Consider the following 12,372-nt stretch of genomic DNA (forward strand, 5'->3'; position numbering starts at 1 on the left):
TCTAAGCTGCTGAAGGCTTGCATTTTTTTTTTTTTTTTTTGGGTTTTTGTTACCAGAACAAACATATCTTCAATTTCTACTGTGACTGGATTTAGGAATCTCTCTAAAAAGAAACATGATATAAAGCCATGTTTCATGTTTGTAAAAAATAGCCTGATTTTATTGAGGGATGTTTGACTCTGAAACTTGGACCCACTACCTCGACATCTTAAGTTTTACCTGGGGGTTGCAAACCCTGGAATTTTGTCCTAGGAATCTGAAGGACTTGGAGTTTGAGCTGCAAGATTCAAATAAGATTAATTGAATATCTTATAATCACCAAATGCTCTATCAGCATATCTTCTGCTGACAAAATAATAATCCTGGCATGAAATATAACCATTTAGAGAGTGGATATTCTTAGTCCTGGCTGAAATGGTGCTAATAAAGGCAGGGTTTTGAGGTGAGGGCACTTACCTTGACATGTTCTGCCTCCCACTACCTGGTATCCTTCAGGGCACACGCAGGAGAATTTTCCTGGCTCGTTGACACACTGGTACTGACAGATATAACTTGAGGTTCTGCATTCATCAGTGTCTGCAGAGAGCAAAGAGCTCAGTTATTGCCTCTTAACTTCTGCCTTGTTACACAACTAAATGGAACAGCTAAATGCTTCAAAATAAAAAAAAAAAATCAGTCTACAAAGAATGTTGTAAAAAACCTCAGATGTGCTGCTCAGTGCCTCCAAGACAGATGGAAAGGCCAGTTCTGCTGGGGTTTTATCAATAACCTTCCAGAAAGAGAGTTTGGGGTTTGAGGAAGCAGAAGCTAAATTAGGCTTCAGGATAGGTTTGGGAAAATAACTCCTGAAAGCCTTGTATACTTGTAGTATTCCAAAGTGGGATTACTTTGAGGGGGAAAGAAACACAGATGTGAGATTAGTTAGTAAGGCAAAAATGTTGCCTTTGTACTTGTGCCCTGTGCTAATGGAGTAGCTCTTTGGGAAAAGAGGAAAAGGGGGTTTTTGCCTTCTAATAATATTCAGTGTATCCCATTCTCCTGCTTTTTTATCCCTGGGTAACCATCATTTCCCAGTGAGAGAATTCTGGTGCGGAACAAAATTTCAACGGCGAGTGCCATTAACAGGAAATTCATTTAAACCTCCCAAAACTGGGGATTGGCTTGGGAAACAGCAGGAGCTCCCTCCTACCACCTCTGAGGCTTGAGCCCAGCTCTGGGTTCGAGGTCAGGGATGTCCTTGGAGGCTGCATTCTTGCTGCTCCCTGTTCTGTTCAAATAGGATTAGCTTAAGCAGCTTGGCCAGGGAGCATCTGGGAGAGCTCTTCCAGCTCGTTCGGGAGGGCAGCGCCCAACCAGAGACCTCTCTGGCTCCAAGGCTGGCAGAAAGGACGTGGGGCTTTCAGGGTGAGATCACCGGGGTCCAAAAGGGGATTAGAGCACCCCCGTGGAGGCTCTGGCAGAGGAAAGGGAGTGTGGATTGTATAATCATCAGGAGACATTTGTGTACACAGGCCTGAAAGCACCTCAAAAGCACAATTGTCGCTTCCTTCACGTCAGAAATCCGGAGGGTTGGTTTCCAGAGGAGCCCAACAGCACAGAGAATTGCCCTTGTTTTTGGTTTGCATTCCTTTCCAATTCATTTAGTGGTCATCAGCATCAGACCACACACAATTCCAGGGAGTTTGGGAAATAAGGGCTCCAGAGCCTTATTCTTCCCAGCTGTTTCCCAGGTCTTGTTTGGCACTTATTGTAGAGATACCCACCCCTCTCTGTACCGCAATGCAGCCACTCAGGTGTGAATTAGCCACATTTGCACCCTAAAAATAAATGTCTTAAAGGTTTTTTTGGCTCCAAACTGCACCCACTCGAGGGTGGCTCCACTTGAATTATGTCCCTCAGTTCACAGAAAAGCTTCTGGGAAAACAAAACCAGGACAAAAAGTTGCTCTTCCAAGGCACAAAAAGCAATCACTCACCTTCACAGTTGATTCTGTCACTGCTTAACTCAAAGCCTGGGTTGCACTGACAGATGAAAGAACCCAGGATATTGTAACACTGTTGTGCACATGGGTTATTGGCATCACATTCGTTTATGTCTGAAAGGGAAAACAACAGATATTTACCCTGGGTGGGTGGTAATTAGGCTCGGTGCATCAGTCCTTAGGCCAGGCCTACTGCTCAGCAGCTCAGCTGACTCTCCCAATGGAGATCTGCCATCACTGCAGCAGTGTTAGATCTGTGCTTTACATTCCATGTAAAAAAGAGCATTTTTCCAGGAATGGGAGTTATTCTAACCCGTGATGAATTCTCCCAAAAATGTTTAGTGTGGCTAATAAACTCCACATTCCAGCCCCTTTTTTTTTTTTCAGGTATGAAATGCCAAGTCTCTATAAATAATTGATATAAGGAACACATACTGATAAGACCTCTCAGCATGCAGTGGTTAAGATTTATTTGAGCTATTTATTACCCTTAAAATCGGTTCTTTGAGATTCCATTGCAATTATAACACGAGCCTTGGAGGCCAGTGGGGTTTTGCAGTGCTCTGAGGCCTGGCCTGTGTTGGGGGAAGATATGTTTGTGTGCTGCCTGTTTTCCGTGGTGCTGCCCATCCCCAGAGCACTTGTGAGGACACTGCTGTGGGAAGGGAAGCAATTTTTAGTGGGAAGTTTATAGAAGTCTAATCACCTCTGGAATCTATAAGCCTTGTTTTTCCACAGGCTGTTGATTAACTGCTGCTCCTCTGCCATTCACTCCATAGATTTCACTGTGTTTTCCCTTGTATTCCTCCCCTGCATGTTTTCCATTCATTTTTGTTTATCAGATAACGAGGAGAAGCTTCATTTGGAAAAAAAAAACCCTCTGAGCTCGTGGCTTTTGCAAACACTTATAAATGTCAGCAACAGTGTAATTTAGAGATACAACTGAAAAATGACAAATGTTGGGCACCCAGGAAAACGAGACCGATGAAGAGGATATTAATCCTCTGTATGATGAACATCCTAGTCCTGAAAAGGAGTCATAATAGGGGAAAACTCATCACAGATTTTTTTCTTCCTTTTTTTTTGTTCTTTTCTGGCAACAGTGCAAAGAATGCACATCATGCAGATGGTACCAGAAGGGAAAAATATAGATTACAGCCAGAAAGAACTTCTGACCGTCTCCATCACCAATCTCTTGATTTTTTTTTTTTGGCCATTCTTTCTGCACTCCAGACACAGTTACCCTTTTATCATTACTCTAATCCTTCTAGAACAGAGCCTATGATTTCCAACTCGACATCAAGTCTTGAAGTTTTACTATCAAGCATCCCTTAGTGTTTTATTTCTAAGGGGAAGATCACTGCTGAAAGGCCATTTTGGGCGACCTTTGTTTTAATTTTTAACATTGTTTTTTCTAGATATTCAGATGTGACCCAGCTGCTTTCTTTCCTCACCACACTGCCCACGTGCTGAGGATCATTGCACTTAACTGCAGAGGTTTAGTCCTGGTTCCCTTGATGTGCCAGTTCCAGCCTTTGGTGTGTGAACTGGCAGTGATATTGGGGAAGCCAATGATAATGCAAACTGAAGGAATAATGACTATTAAATATGAAATTAATTAATATTAAATAGCGACTATAAACCTCCCTGCCAACCAAACAGCAGGTGTTCAATAAGGCTCCAGTTTTCCCTCTCTCCCTCCTGTCCTTGGATCCCTTGCAGAGGAGCCTTTCAGAGCAGCCACACTCTGTGTCACCGGTTGCTCTTTATTTCCCTCGAGTCGGGCTGAAAACGCTGCCATGTCAGCCGTGGCAGGGAGGATTTGTGTCCCTGAGCGAGGCGAGGTGTGACTCCATGCAGGGCATTCCTTACCCACGCAGGTGTGGTTGTTGGATGCCAGCTGGAAGCCGGCGTTGCACTGGCAGTAGTAGGAGCCGGGGGTGTTGACGCAGCGGTGGTGGCAGTAGGGGGGCAGCGTGCACTCGTCGATGTCTGTGCCACCAAAAAACAGGGGTTAGTTCCAGTGCAGCCACAGCCCTTCCCTGCTGCTCTCTGTGTCCCAGGAAACTTAACTGCGCTTGAAAAAACCTTATGTGAGCCTAGGTATTGCTTTTACGGATATTAACAGGGATACTCTTTTTTTTTCCCTTTAAGTATGTCTTTTTAAAACAATTTTTTATGCTCAATGCACATCTCAACTTGATTTTTGTGTTCACTCCCCCAGTACTGCTTGATCTGGTTTGTTTAGTGTAGGTAAAACTCCACGTTTGGTTCAGCTTTTCCCCCGGGCTCCCTCAGGATCAGACACGGTGCCGACAGCACAGTGAGAGTGGCTTGGAGCTCACATTCCCAAAAACTCATGTGCAGCGCTCCTAGCACACACTAAATCTTTGCAGCTCCATTAGGAACAGTCCAGATTTTCTGTGCAAGTCCAGGGGAACGGTGAGGAGAGAAAATTAATGGGCTTGGAAAGGAAACAGGTGGTGCTTTTGCAGGGATCCCCAGAACCTGCCTCATTCCCCAAGGAGCTGCCATTGCTGCCTGTCCTGGACACCTCTCCAGGTACCAGCACCTGGCTGTGCACCTCGGGCAGTAAGAACCTTCCCCACATTCTCCCTGATTTGAGGCGGAGCAGCTGCCTTTCCAAGCGTCAGCATTCCCGGTGTGCATCAGAGCAGGGCTTTCACCTGCCAACCACACCAACCTGGACCAGCCCATTCCTCTCCCTCTCTGTGTTTTCAAAGGTTTCCCTGGGTTCTGGAGGAGATGCTGCCTCTGGTTTTGCCTGGAATACACTTCTATTATCCCATTCTGGTGCCTTAGCTGGGCCTGCTGGAGCTTGGTGGAGCAATCCACGCCGTGCTCCCAACATGTACACAATGGGAGATTTCAAAGGATCAACACTCACACAAATAATCCCAGCACTCCCTGGAACAAAGAAAGGCACTTCCCATATCCATGCCAGATCTTGAGTTTCCTACCTCCAGCTGTTTCCACCATGGATGTGTTTAAAAAGAGGCCAAGACTTTTTTTTATTTTTTTTTTTAATAATGAGGAAAGTGTTTGTTTTAATATCAAGTGAAAAAAAAAATCATCTTTGGAAATTAACCCTTTCCTTGTCAAATCTGCAGCTGCTGTTTGGGGCTGAGCTTTAGTGGAGTGGTTTGGATGGTTCTGAATGAAAAGGCTTAGGCTGGAAAAATTCCTGGCTGTCCATACAGTAGCAATTGTCACTGTGACTCCTTTGTGGTGGAGGGAGAAATTTGGAAGTGGAAATGGAATAAATCAGGAGACACAGTAGATTTCCATCCTGGACTTTTACAGGACTAAGCTCTTGCAAATTACTGCTTAAAAATAAAAGCATTATACAATATAGGTGTATGAGCAATGCTTTGCTGCTTAGGCACTGCATTTATACACAGAAATACTTCCAGGATCTGGCTCTGGTTCAGAGGGAGTTTTCCTTGTGGGATTGGGCACCTCAGCTCTGTGCAGATCTAAGGGCTGAGCATCATCTAATCCATTGGGCCAAATCTTCTGTTTGAGGTGATGCTGGAAAACAATTAATTCTCTCTGAAAAGGCTAATTTGGTAGTGTGTGAGCAATAAAATAAAATAAAATAAAAATCTAAAAAAAAGACAGGAATTATTAGTGAATTTAGATTAAAATCAACCAATTGTTAAAAATGTCTTTTTTTTTTTTTCCCTCCTTCTGCCTCGAAGCCAAAATAGTCTGGAAAAATTTCTTTCAAATTTGAGAAACATTTCCTCCCATATGGAGAACCTCTATCAAGATCTGGCCCCGAGAACATTTTCTGGCTGAGCTGTTAGAAAAATCCCCCAAGACAGGCTTTATTCTGAAATGCTGACAGGACTAACTGTTGGGATGTACTTCTAATTTAGGTCACTGTGTAATATGTAACACAGGTGTTATCCTTGGGCTTGACCTAAATAGGAGAAGGGAAATTTCCCTTTCCAGACATCTTCACGTATAGATTTAGATGCATAAAAGTGAGTCCAGTGAGACTTTCAGTCAGGACCATGGGGCTTATTATTAGAAGTGCTGTTGCATGGCAGTAATATAATTTACCTGTTCTAAGAAACCTAAATAAACCCCAGATATTAAAAAAAAAAATAAATAAGCAAAGCAATTCCTGTACCTCCATTCCAAATTCCTCATCCTACTCCTGCACAGGGAACCGGGAAAAATCAGATACACCTGTGTTTACACCAGTCTGACAGTTCAGGGCCTGATCTACATTTCTTAAGAAAGAGATAAGAATTTTTGGGTTTATTTCTACAGCCCTTGGCTTGGAACCTTGAAGAAAGAGCCATGCCCAGGAATTTAGGTTAGAATAGGTATGTACTAAAACCTCCCCAGTTTCTTACCTGTATGGCCTTTTGGGAAGAGATTAAAACTAAAAATCAACAACTTCTTGTGCATTTCAAGTGCAGGATCCCCGAGACAAAAAGAGGAAAACCTCAAATTCTGCTAAGGGCAAGAAAACCCAACCCCAAACCAGTGTCCTGTGTCTTACAAGAGGCTGTCTTGAATTCATCACCTCGTGATGTACATGTTGGACTCTCTTGGTTCATGGTTGTTTTTATGATGTGGCAGACCCTAGGCTGCAGTGCCTAGAGGAGCCATTAATGCCCTGGAATTGTGATTGAGGAGGTGTTAAATCAAGGTTGAAGGAGCAGAGCAATGGCACTTTGGCACAGGGATCCCAGATGAGGCTGGAACAGGGAAGATGCCGTGTTTACCCTGCCCTCGGGTTTAATTTCATGCTGTACTTGCACAGGTCCCAAGGGTGTGCCAAGGGCTTATTTTGGCACAGGGAATAAAGCCTGGGGGTTTACAGGTTGCAAATCTCATATACCTGCATTCAGAGTTTCCATCTCTTTCATTTACTCCTAAAATCAAGCCCTGGCCAGGCTGCACAGGGATGAGGTTTGGGTGGAGGCAGTGCTGCTCCTACAGCTCTGCTGCTGAGCTCAGGGCAAGGATGGGCTTTGGTTTGCTGCCATCACAGACCTATGGCACTACCTGGGACATCAGGCAACACCCCACCACAAACAATAAACACAGTGGGAAACACTGGAAAATCCGTCTTGTGGAGTTCAAGCGTTGATTGTGCTTCAAACAGTTCCTCGCTCCGTGTTTCAGTGGTTAAGGACTGTGCTAAGGTCACTATCCCGTGGCATTCCCAAGTGGAATAGCTATTTTACACCACACCCCCACCCACTTCATGATCAACAGAAAGTTTCTACCACAGGTGATGAGAGAAACCCACTGAGAGGGATCCAGAGCAGCACTTACCAACACACTGGTCCCCTCGCTTCTGGTAACCGGGAGGGCACTGGCAGGTGAAGGACCCTCTCAGATTGACACACACTTGGTCAGCTCGACAGGTATGGGTCCCAGTTGCACATTCATCTATGTCTTTATTTAAAAAAAAAAAAAAAGGCAAATGCAATATTAGTATTTAAATGAATTACAATATTTAGCCTTTGAAATGCTTTGCCTTCGAGTTTCCCACAAGTGAAGGCAGCAAAGTTCAAATGTATCCCAGGATGTCATCTCAACACTTACTCCATTTGCAGGATTTAAAATGTTACCAAATTTCTGACAGCTTTGAATTCCGATGGACTGCATTTGTAGATATTTTCAGATGTGGTTATTTAAAACAGTCAAATCCTTTTATTTGTCAAATACCATTAATATTTTGTACTCATTGGCCTAAAACTTTCTGTGAACTTCTTGCAGCTTTATCATATTTTAATAATTTGACTTTGTTGTTGTTTTTTTTTTTTTCCCCCATGGTGGTTGGATGTTTCATGTTGAATTACTCTGGAAAATTTCAGCAGATGTAGTTCAGCCCTTTCTCAAGGAGAAGATGAGTTAGAAACATGTTGTTTTGCTGATACTAAAAAGGCTCTGGTGATCTCTCTTGCGTGGTTCTCGTGCTCCACGCTTTGGACAGGGACTTGGAACTTGGGATGTGGTGGCCTTCCCATCAGGAAGAGATCTGCCTCTTGTCATTCCCATGAAAATTCCCCTAATTCAGTCAATCTGTTCCAGCCTTTGGAAACGGTTTCCGTGTGTTTGAACAGCACAGCTAAAAATGCAAGGGCTTCTCAGAGTAATTCAGGCAGCTTTTAGTTCACACTGAATGCAGGTTTATACAAGCATAAACCAGCATTTTCATTTTGCCTATTCATTATAACTGCTGGAGGTACTTAATTATAATTAAACTGCATGTGCTGACAAATGAATTACAACTTGCTTTCTCATCTGAACATCCAGAAATGTTGGAGAGCTTTTTATTGTAACATGACACAGTACAGTGAAATGACTTTTTAATTTTGGCATCCTACACAATTTGGAGACTCCAGGCTGAATAAACAAATTCCTTAAAACTTATGATCTCTAGTTTACAAATCTCAGCTGACCTCTCTATTTGTATAGGCACTGGGGATGTTAGAACATCACCAGTGGCAGATTCTGGGTGGTGCTTTGGAAAAAATGATGGATTCTTTCTCATAACAAATGAAAACAATTTTGACCACAAGATTCAACAAAAAATAAACCATCAACAGTTTGAATTAATTCTCAACGTTTGCCCTTTCCCCAAATGTCCAAATATTTTACATACATTTTCTCCTTATCTGACGGGGAAAATAAAGCCCTTTTCTGTTAGGCTGGGCTTTGCATTTCTGCCCAGTGTCAGTCCTAAAGCTGCTGGGTCGGTGCAGGACTTGCTGAGCTCACTGTTGTGTCCTGACACCTGAAAAGCACATTCCCAGGTGTGCCTGAAAATCCCAAATTTTCAGGGAATACAACTGGCTGCCTCCTACCCCCCTGGCACATCATTAACGCTGGAGCCCAAAGCACAGGGCAGCTCAAGGCAAGTCTTTGCAGGGACCTCACTGGGCTTTGCATGTGCTCCTAATTCCTATAAAAGCTGGGAATAAAACAGCTCAACACTTATACAGCTCCAGTCCTTTTTGTTGCAGAGTGTGCTGGAACAAAGAGAGTTTATTCGATCTTTGGGAGCTTCATATATGAGTAAATGCAACGTGAGTTCCCTTTTAAGGTGGATTAGTTAAAATGCATGGAATAATAAGCTGCTCCAGCTAAAATGATTCAGACTAGATTGACTTGTGCACTCAGGCTCTTTGGTTGCTCCTGATGGTAAGTTCAGTTTGCAAGAGGAACAATTATCCCAAATTAGTTTTAGCCTGCTGGCAGCCTCCTCTTTTGGAAAACTCTTGGAGGGTTTGAAGTTATGGCCAGAAAGATCTGGGTTTATGAGAACAACCTTGTCTTGAGACTTGTTCCAAGGAGTCCTTTAGAGCTCTCTGAAGCCTCTTACTCCGTGAGGATCCTGGCCTGGGTGGTGTGTTCTCTGTGTCTGTGTGTCCTGCCCGTCTTCCCCATGCCAGGGAAATGTCTGTCAGGAGGTGGAATATTCTTGGTGGGCTTCAGAAGAGCTTCACTGTGGCTACTCCACATCAGCACAGTGGTGCTTCCATTTGTGACTGGTTGGTGGATGGCTTTTGTGGGGCTGTGATTCCCTGGGCAGCGTTGATCTGGGATCCCTGCTGTGTCCATGGGTGTTCTGGTTATCTGCAGTTGGGCAGGGGCTGACTGAACTCTGAGCTGATGGTTCCAGCTTGTTTTCCCAGTCACATCCCCTCCGTAGGGAAATCAGTAACTCCCAGGTCTTCATTATTGTAAGAGCTTATTTTTCCAGTAATCAGACTTTTCCAGTCCATTAGATCCTCAGGTTTATCATGACTTGCACAGTGCCCTCTGAGTCTGTGACAGTGATCTGGAAGCTGCATCAATTCCTGCTTCTAATGCAACATTCCTGTATCCAATGCCACAATCTGGGAATGAGATGGTGGTTAGACAAAGCAGATATTTTTCCTTATGTTCTACCACCTCATTCCATTTGATCTCTCTTGGCAAAATCCCCGGGCTGAAGTGTGAGCAGTGAATGAGGGCGTTGGGAATCCATGGATTTGGTTCCTGCCTGGTGCACATTGATTTGGTCCCTGAGAAGACTCTGCAGTGTGGAGCAAGGGTGTGACAGAAACTCTTACAGGGACACCACAGAGCTGCCCAGCTTGAATCCTGAGAGCAAGATGACTGTGACCTTTCCTCTCCTGCATGAATGTTTAATAATGTGTTACGTGCATGTGTGTTTATGATAATTAAAAAAATTAAAACAAGACTCTCTGCTGCACACACTTGTCCCTCTGGGGAGAGGGTGAGAGAACAAACATGTGACAGATGTTTGTCATGTTGCTTAATGCACTACTGGAAAGCACTCAAGATACCACAGTGATGAGTGCACTATAAGAAACAGATCTAGAAAGAAAATATTGGGCTTTTACAAGCTCATTCTTGAGCATCTTTCCTCCACATCCTCTTTTCCAAATTTGGTGTCATCGTGATAAAGTTCATTTCCATAAGTGTTGCAGCAACTTATTCCACAGCTGAAGCTTCTGCCTTAAGCCTGATAAGAAAACACCTGAAAGCACTCTCAACTCATTGCTCATCAACTCGGTTTAAATTTAATTTCTAGATGTTACACATACCTTTGTTCACCCAGGTAAGCCACATAAATTCCATCAGTAACCAGTAATAAAAAGTGATCTTCTCTTTTAGTGTTACCCTTTCTTTTTTTTCCTTTGTATTTTCTGATCTCAGCTAGCATTTGAAAGGTTGTGCTGTTCACCACAGATAAATGAGAGCTGCAAGTTTGTGTTAAATTGTTAAAAAGCCTGAGTGGTTGTTGATTATTGATGCATGCAACCTGTGAAATGTAGATTAATTCTTACACTCCCTGTATCTCTGAGTCTGGTGGAAGATGTTGCTCAGATTTTAATTCCCAACCAGTTTTTCTCTGGACAGTTAGAGCCTGTGCAGGTGAAAAATTCCTCTGGAATAGCCTAACAATCCTTATGCTGATCCACATCTCATGGAAATGGAGCTGGGTTCCCTTCAGTGCCTTGATCTTTGTAGTAATTGTACTCAGATAATTCTGTAGTCTTTCACTAGGCCACTCAAAAGCCAACTTATTATGGGGTCTACTTGTACTCTGGTTATAAAAACAGTTGTAAAATGTGTTAGGATTGAGCACTTTACTTTCAGTGTGTTGTTTGTAAGTGTTACATCCAGAATTCTGCACTGACAGTTCCAGAGTCAAGGACCTGGGGGATTGCAAAGCACAGAGTTCTCAGAACTCTCTGGATTCAGGTCCATTAAAGTGTCACGAGAGTCTTCAATTAGATGACCCTCATTCTGTTTTTCCCACAGGTTTGTGCTGGGTCAAACCTTGCAGTGCCCAGAGTGGGTGGGGTGGGGTGGCCTCTGTCAAGTTGCAATGACTTTGCTGCTGTATAAAAACCTTAAATTGAGTGAGGAGTCAATGGAGAAAGAAGGAGGAATATTACAATTAAGGACACGGTGTCTCAAATTCCATGTAAAGCCCCGCTGCTCTTTCAGAAATGTTTATCAGATCCTCAACTGTGTGTGGTAAATAGGGCCACCAGCCCCCAGTGACTCATCCTAATAGAAATGCTGCCTTCTGCAGCACTTTCCAGGGCTGCCCTGGGAAGTTCCTTTGGGAAGGCTTTGGTGTCCATGCCCCCGTGCAGGTGAAGGTCTGCACAGGCAGCTGTTTGGGGTTGCAGGGTGCTCCAGCACTAGTGTGAGACCACGGAGGGCAGCAGGACTTGCTCCTGGATTCCTTCAGAATACAAATGCACTGGCATTTCATAGCTCTAATTCCATAAGGCTCACTAATGGCTATACCCAGTGATTCCCTCATTTTCCAAAAATGTGCCCGTGCTCCCTCCTGAAGTGATTTACACACTTCTGTCCTTCCCTTGCTGACTTTGGCAGCTCCTCTGCATTTCAACCACCAGTTGTGTACAAAAATTCTGCCTGACCTGCTTTTTAGCTTTCCCTAAACCTCGTGGATGGTTCCCTCTTCTCAGGACAGCGTTTGCCTTCCCTGTGCCCTCCCCTCTGTCAGGCTCTTACATCCTTAATATTTTCCCCCTGGTCTCTCTCTGAGCTCCGGCCCTGGCTGGGTTCCCTCCACGCCGTGACTCACTTTTCCCAAACCCCCTGACTCATGCTGCTCACTCACTTATGCAACAGCCTAATCTCGGCGATTTGCCTCCTGTCAGGAGGAGAAGCACACAAGCTCGGGGGATGCATTTCCCCAGGGCTCCAGAAACAGAGAGAAAAAACAGCAATCCACATCTGCCTTCCTCTTATTCGAGCCACTTAAGCCTTTCCTCCTGCAGCACATCCCTGTAAGTTGTGCTCAGGGCTGGGGAAGTGTTTTCTTAACTAACTCGAGTATGTTTTAC

The 12,372-nt window shown here is 44.0% G+C and overlaps 1 protein-coding gene across 1 annotated transcript in view; it reads right to left on the reverse strand.

Annotated features, from left to right (window-relative positions):
* EFEMP1 (EGF containing fibulin like extracellular matrix protein 1) overlaps window positions 1–12,372 on the reverse strand; it is a 40,038-nt gene that overhangs the window by 2,249 nt on the left and 25,417 nt on the right. Inside the window, exons 5-8 of the mRNA XM_017821743.1 lie at window positions 7,301–7,423; window positions 3,854–3,973; window positions 1,976–2,095; window positions 457–576 (exon numbers count right to left, since the gene is read on the reverse strand). Of these exons, the coding sequence (XP_017677232.1) occupies window positions 457–576; window positions 1,976–2,095; window positions 3,854–3,973; window positions 7,301–7,423 (483 nt within the window). The remainder of the gene's footprint in view (window positions 1–456; window positions 577–1,975; window positions 2,096–3,853; window positions 3,974–7,300; window positions 7,424–12,372) is intronic.

Source organism: Lepidothrix coronata, unplaced genomic scaffold, assembly GCF_001604755.1.
Source record: "Lepidothrix coronata isolate B3197 unplaced genomic scaffold, Lepidothrix_coronata-1.0 Scaffold92, whole genome shotgun sequence".
Classification (NCBI taxonomy): Eukaryota; Metazoa; Chordata; class Aves; order Passeriformes; family Pipridae; genus Lepidothrix; species Lepidothrix coronata.